The 7,654-nt window shown below is 39.8% G+C and overlaps 1 protein-coding gene across 1 annotated transcript; it reads left to right on the forward strand.

Annotated features, from left to right (window-relative positions):
- The first annotated feature begins 2,037 nt into the window (after positions 1-2,037).
- On the forward strand, positions 2,038-6,690 carry LOC104913944 (cytospin-B-like). The gene is made up of 3 exons (XM_019622042.2): positions 2,038-3,232; positions 3,603-3,662; positions 4,451-6,690. Exons 1-3 carry the CDS (start codon positions 3,095-3,097, stop codon positions 4,538-4,540), a joined length of 288 nt encoding a protein of 95 aa, XP_019477587.1. The 5' UTR covers positions 2,038-3,094; the 3' UTR covers positions 4,541-6,690.
- The last annotated feature ends 964 nt before the right edge of the window (positions 6,691-7,654 follow it).

A 7,654-nucleotide genomic window follows, 5' to 3' on the forward strand; every position in this document is an offset into this window, starting at 1 on the left:
TTTTTAATCAAGAGGCATTATTTTGTATATTCCATTTATGCGTAAAAGATTTGTAAGAGAATTCAAGAAGTTTCCTGGTAATAGATTGACATTTTAAATATGAAAGGTAAATCACTTTAGATTTGCAGCCACCCATTTAAAATAGTTGTGTGCAATTGTCCAAGCCATCTGGGTGCACCCTGTAATTACAGAAGAATCCAGGCAGTCTTCAATTTTAGGCATTTATGCCTTCCATCCATGTTAATTGGACCTGACCGTGTTTCCAATTCACCTTTATTTCCAGTGAGCTGCCCAGATGTTTCATATATTTGGAGCATTTCAGATGAACAGACTTTTGGTTTGTGAATGTGATGTAGGTCTTTGATTATTGATAGGGAGGAAGAATTCCAGAAAGCTGAGCTGATTAAGGGGGAGCTGCTTTTAAAAACAGGCAGTTCCCTTTGACTTATTCAATACATTTAACTAGTTCTGTCTTCACTATTGAAGTTTATATTTTCTTTGGACTGAAATTCAGTGATTAGCCATTCTGGTGCATTCCAGGTCTGCTGTTCTGAGAGGCAGGAGGGCAACTTGTTTGCTGGGGGTGGGTGGGAAGAGAGATGCTAAGGATGTATTTATTGCAGGCTTCCTTCCGCAGAGTTCCAGTTTAGCTTCAAGCTGATTCATGTTTATAATTCATAATCCTGGGTCTTGTACAGAAAATTATGACTCAGAGAGCCGTTGCTGCAGGCACAGGATCTGCATGGTGGGAGTATCTTGGGTCAGTATTTAACATACTGAGGCTGTAATGAGGAGCATGTGATGTCATTGTTGCTTTTTGCTGAAGACCCAAAGATCCAGTGAAATCTGATGGGGTGGTTGTTTTTCCTCAGACAAACAAGGAATTGTTTTTAGTGAGAAGAGATCACACAGATTTCCCTGTGGGTCCTTAGGTGGCTCTCGCAGAGCTCTGTTATCTGCAAGCAAAGGTCCTGGTCCTGGGGTGGGGGGCTGAGGTTAATGACTTGCAGGTGTTCCGTGCCTTTTGGACTTGGCATGTCTCTAATGCTATAGATAATACATATGATCTCTAAATAACATTGCCCGGACTTGTTATTATTATCATTATTTTTTGCTTTGCCTTATGTCAGGTATATTAAGATACACAGAAACAAACCATGCTGAGTACTTTCAGACAATCAAGCTCCCTGTGTGCTTCTAGATCCATCTGGTATTGTTCCCACTGCTCATATGACCTTTCTTTTGAAGTGAGTGGAGTGTTTTCTCTGACAAGAAACCTGGCTGTTACCCTGAAAATAGCTTTGTCTGGATTACCTTTTTGCTATTAGCAGTTCTCTACCACTGCCCCAGCAAACCTTACACTCAGGTCTTTCTGTGCTCCTGTTTTGCCATTCCACTGGGCATGTAAAGATTCTCATGTCATACTCTAGTGGCCTATCTTGGTGTTGGGCTGTTTGCTGATAACATGTATTGGCCTCAGTAAATTTAACACTTCGGTAATTTGGAGGTCATTCCTTTCCCACTAACTGCAGACTGATAAATAATATGTACTTTTTCCATCAGAAACTTCACTTCCTGTTGCAACTTTATGGCTTAAGCAATGCCAGGATAGTTCTGAGTAAAATATTTCTTTCTTGCAATGGTATTCAACTACTATGTCTCTTTTATCTCCACTGACAGATGTGCTTAGCCCAAAATGCAATCTGGTGGCTAGTACAGTAATGACTGCTGATGATAACCTGCTTGCTCAGTTCATTAAGTTTGTAGATTTGTTTCTGCCACAGTATTTTAACTTGAAATATTCTGAACTCTTTCAGTTTGAGTCATATTTTATTGTAGACATTAATTTCTAATCTGAAATCCTGACTGGACAAAGTCCAGGTCGGACAACTAATCAATGAGGCATAAGTGAAAAGCATATGCTGAAATACTTACAGCTGGGTTTTAGTGCTCCTGCGTGAGGTTTTGTATGAGGAATGCAGTAAAAGATGTATTCTGGGGGGAATCTTGAAAGAGGACGGAAAATAGCTAAATAAATAAAGTTACGTAGGGGATTTCAGGGTGTCTGAGCACCGGAGTGAGAGATGGTGCAGTACTGTTGTATCCTGGAGCCTTCCATGCTTTGAACATTTGGAACTTTTCTAACCACTATCCCTATTATATTTTTAGCTTGTTGGAACTGCAGCAATAAAACCTAGCCTTGAGGATTCCTGGGCACACTGATATGGCTCCATCAGTGCATACAAGAATGTTAGAAAGGTCACTTTGTTCACAGAATCAGATGGGGCCACGAGTGCATGTTTAACTGTAGCTCTGCTCACAAGAGAATGTGAAGATCCCTGAGTGCACTGTGCGTCCCCGGTAATATTTTTAATTTAAAGGTGTTCTTAAAGGGTGGCTGATTTTAAGACATCTGTTTCTGTTCCTGCAATTGCTTACTTGAGCAAACTCAGGATTGCTGTCATGTTAGGAAATGTGTGTCAATAATGTTTAAGTATTTGTTTATTTCTGTTTGTCAGGATCTTGTACTTGTTACCACGGACTCTGCCACCTTTATTTGTCAGCAGCTATAGGAGAGTGAGCATCAGAAAATCTGTTCTATCCTCAACTCTACTTAGGGCTCATTTTGTGAATTTGGATAGATGATCAAATTCTATATCTCTGACTTCCCGTTCTTTATCTGCCTTTGTTCAGTTCTCCGTGATGTGCAAATGAAAGCTACTGCATTGACAGAGAATATAAGAATGCAGACGTGCCTTCATGCAAACAACTCTGCAAATTAGGCACATCTGCCCAGCTCCTGGAAAGCTGCCCACTCAGCTGCTGGTGTTGCCAATTTGGAGCCTCTCTCTCATACAAATAAGCACATTCTTTCTTTAGGGCTTGAGAACTAGGTTATATATTACCAGTCTGATATGGCTTTCGATAAGGAACTGAATCTTGTTGATTACACATTCTCTTAAACTATCATCTGTGTGAAGGTAGCATGAGGTCAAATACACAGAACCACAAAATGGTTGAGGTTGAAAGGGATACCTGGAGGTCACCTGGTCCAGCCTCCCTGTTCAAGTGTACAGTGTGGCACTATTAAGGAATGGTTTGTTTCCTCTTACAGAATATTGATATTACCAACTTCAGCAGCAGCTGGAGTGATGGGCTGGCCTTCTGTGCTCTGCTGCACACGTATTTGCCTGCACATATTCCTTACCAAGAGCTCAACAGCCAGGATAAAGTAAGTTTTGTTGTACTTAATCCTAAACAATCTGCTGAATGCACAGTGATCATTATCCATTTTGATGGAGACACAGTGCTCCAAGATGTTGGTATTAATTCATACCAAATAAAAAGGTGGGAACAGCAGTAAGAGACAAGTGTCATTTAAGAACTCAGCAGATAGACTGCAGCCTTTTTTTTTTCTTTTTCTTTTTTTCACCTGGGACCTGATCTAGCTGCTTTGTCTGTGAAAATACCAAACCTGGTGTTTTTCAGTATTCAGGTGTTTGTCATCTGCTTATTTAAACTTACTGTTTGTACCAGACACAAAGTAGAATTCCAGAATCATACTTTGATAATCCTTTTGAACCTCTGTTTTATTTTTACAGAAGAGAAATCTGCTGTTAGCATTTCAAGCTGCCGAAAGTGTGGGCATCAAACCCAGCTTGGTGAGTAATCTGCTTTTAGCAAGGGAAGAATTGCTGCCTACATCATTCCAAAGCTTTTGTTGTCATGTGGCTGGTCAGTCAACTTGCACTGAAAATGCTCATAGTGTGCTAGGGAATGTGCAGCACCATCTCTGAAAGTTTGCATTGTTTTGAGAAGTCCCAGCAGACCAAATCTGTAGTGTCGTTGAATTAATACAATTTAAAGTAACTTCTGGGGGTCATCTGGTATTAAAATTGAGAGTATTGATTATGTCCTCCTCTCAGAAGCTTATTTGAGAAGATGATTCCTGTTTGCATGGGCAGAGTCCTATATCTGCCTGCTAGATCGTTTTCTTTCCTTTTGTTTTAGAGTTTTAAGAAACAGAAGGATAATTTTCTTGTTAAACTGTTTAAAAAGCCTTTGCTTAAATCAACAATTTAATGGCAAGAAAGGTAAGATTAATATGAAGGAGGAAATATTATGGGTTCATAAGCTAAATTACAGAACCAAGGACATGCAAAGAAGCAGTAATTTAAATAAAATGAAATTACATAGAGAATTAATCTTTGATTACAGATGGAAGAGACCTTTTCAGGATGTACAGTGTTTAAACAGTTTGTTCTTTGGCTGGAGTTGTACAATTGCAGTCAGTCAGTAGATTGTTCCCATGGACTTTTATACAGTTATGTGGCTTTAACATGCTCTGGAATCAGAAGCAGTAGTGTTCAGTAACAACAGCTACTCAGAGGACCCAGGGATGCTCCCAGAGGAGGTGCTTGACTAAATTTTGACAATATGTCCTATGCAGGAACTCAGTGAGATGATGTACACAGACCGGCCTGACTGGCAGAGTGTGATGCAGTACGTCGCCCAGATTTACAAGTACTTTGAGACCTGAGATGCAAAGCAAGAGGTGGACACAAGTGGGGAAGAGAACAAAGAATGCCACAGATGCACTCGATCACTTTAAAAATCCCCTTGCTCCTCTTCCAGAACCAACCTATGCTCTTAGTTCGCAAGAAAGCTCTTCCATAGTTTTGATAACATCTGGGATAAAACCAAATAAATAACCGTTGTCCATATATTCAAACCAAATTCATCTGCAATTTTGTTTCTGAAGAGGATTCCTTGTGCTAAACAATGTTTACCACAAACTAATCTCTACCAACAGGAGACCTGCCACAAAATGAAGTTTTAAATCAGTGTGGACTATGCTCGTACTCAAGGGAAGCTGGGAGATTAATTCTAATACAAAATCTCACCAAAATGCTCTTCTTGCCCAAATATATTTAACTCATCCCAAATATGTTTTGTTTTCTTCCCTCTGTGTATTTTAGGAGATGCCATGACAAATGCATGTGCGTAGTGCTTTAACCTGAGTTATTCTCACACATCTGTCCCAGTCAGTCTGCTAGTTTTTTTTTTGCCATAGCTTATCCAGTAGGATAACAACATCATCATTTGTAACTTGGAAACCATGCTCTGTTCCACCACCAGTTCGTGAGAGAACTCTGGAAGATACTCTTACTTGCTGGGACTCTATTTCAGATCAAACAGATGTCATTTCAGAGAAAAACAGCTTTATTACAACAGTTTCATTACTATAGCTTGACTGTAAAAGGAAGATGGAGCCTTGTTTCACAGCTGTCTATACAGACACTGTTAGCATAGGAATACTGCAAATGCAAGTTACTAGCTTTAGTTTACGAGGTGCCAGTAATCAGCTGGTGACTCTCTAAGCAGTATACTGACATCTCAGTAGGTCATGTTTTTGTGAACTGAGTAGAGCAACTTCTCTTTTCTGCACTGATCTTTTATAATCAGCACAAATAAGTAAATTCTATGTAGAAGCATAAATCTTGAGACAGCTTATGCCCTTTGAGGTAAAATGTAGTCCGCAGGGCACTGTTGAATGCTTAGAAGTTACATTACCCTGTAAAAGAACACAGTAATGTATTGGTAACAATAGAAGTTGCAATTTCACTCTGCAAATTGCAGAATATTACTGTGTTCTCCTCTTGGTTTCTCGGATATCTTTAGGGTGCCAGAGAAGAGCCTTTCAGCTCAGTAATACTATCAGTAAGATGTCCGAAGTATGCTGTTTAATTTACTGTTTCTCTTATTTCACCCCATGAAGCTAAATTTTATGTCATCTCCAATGGTGAAAGGATCAAACTCAAATAAAGGCTGCTTAGTTTGTTCTAGTAGCATGACTTAAAGAATATGCTGCACTGGATCTCGCAGAAGGCTGCTAGCCACTTTAGATTATGCTGCTAGAAGAAAGGAGTAGTTTAGTTAACGTGTTTAACCCTGTGACCCAGACCTGATGCTTCATGAATGTTAATCATAGGCAGCTAGGTATCATTTTTCTCTTAGAGAAGTTAATAGTGATGCTTGCTGCTCTTAGCGCTTGAAAAGAGCTCATGAAATGGAAATAGATGATTTCACAGAAGAAACATGATTTTTCTGGGGCACTGCAGGTGCCTGATCTCAGCCTCTGGCTTCCCCATCGTACTTAACTGGGTTTGTTTATTTGTCTTCTTCTTCTTTTTTTTTTTTTAATTAGTAAACAAGCTATTTCAGACTTTGGTTTTCTCACAGCAAAATCAAGATTTAGGGGGTAGATGACAGCAGCCAAGGTCAGTGAGTGCCTTGAACAGAAAGGAAGCTGGAAGAATACAGAGTATGCCTGTTTCACAGGAGGAGGAAAGCAGCACTTACTCTGAGTTGCAGTTTGACTTATTCTAATCCATCACCCTCAGGAAAATCTGATTCCAATCTTTTGAGTGTCTGTGTGATAGAAAGTGGCACACACTTGCAGTGCCCTTGAACTGTTCTGGTGTCATGCTATACTGTGAGAAAGTGATTGTAAATGCTTGGGCAGAGTTCCTTCCTTGCAAGAGAGTGCTTTCTAGATTAAATTAAGTCTGCAGTAATTTTCAGCATACACTCTGACATCCCTAGAGAGCAGGGGATGCATTGCTCTAAATGTTCTCAAATATAAGTTTCCTGTTATATGATAAGATGGAAGAGAGAAATAGCTGCTAAGCAGATTTTGTTTAGGAAGAGAGCCACGCTGCACAACTCCTTTGCCTTGTGGATGCAGCAGGCTCTTTTCCCTTGAGGTATCCATTGGCAGAGATCCCAACTCACCAACAGGCTGTAGTTCAAAGCATAGTGAAGTCAACACAGAAAATTCCATATTCCTCAGTGGGCTTTGGATCAGGCACTTGGAGAGATGACAAAAACTGTTTTCATTCCCAGAGTCTGGAAAACATTTTGAAGTCAGAGGGCTCCACGTGATCCAGAAAAGAAATATCATCTTAACCCTCTGATTACTGGAAGTGCATGCATTCCATGTGGCTGTCCAGATGTAAGCTACATACATATGTTATCTAATATGTCAGCTCCATTTGCTTCAAGCACTGTTTTGACACTTATTCTAATCTGTTTCCCCAAGACTTACTTGCTTTACAAAGCATTCTTCTGCTGCTTGATCTGATGGCTTTCAGTTTTTAAATCAATTTTACAAAGCATTGTTTCTGTCTCTTTGCAGCTAATTTTCTCATGCCTCCCCCAACAGCATAGTCCAAACCAAATTCTACGCAGTTCTAATGGTATATTCATGAGAACATGTTCCCTTACCTGGGAGTTGGAACAAGGAGTTGTCTGTCTGTAGAGAACAAGGTATCAGTTTTCCCATTTGCTCTGTGTTACTTTTTCAGCTTTCAAACCTGCAAAGCATCTCACTTCAAAGTGCTGACAATTGGAGATTGAGACACTCTTCCTAGTCATTTTCTGAGATGAAGAATTGGGTTTATGGGTTCATTTAAGCTGCTACATTGTTGTGTTTGTTTTTTTTTTTTCTTTGGAACATAGCACCATTACATCTGCAGACCTAGATTTTTAGAAAAGGCTATTGCTTTTTGAGGCTGCCTAAATGCCTAAAAGTTTGAATATAAATTTACGTTTGTCCCATATAAGGTGCTGCAGAGCAGCGTGGTGTTCAGAA

Source organism: Meleagris gallopavo, chromosome 21 (assembly GCF_000146605.3).
Source record: "Meleagris gallopavo isolate NT-WF06-2002-E0010 breed Aviagen turkey brand Nicholas breeding stock chromosome 21, Turkey_5.1, whole genome shotgun sequence".
NCBI classification, from domain to species: Eukaryota; Metazoa; Chordata; class Aves; order Galliformes; family Phasianidae; genus Meleagris; species Meleagris gallopavo.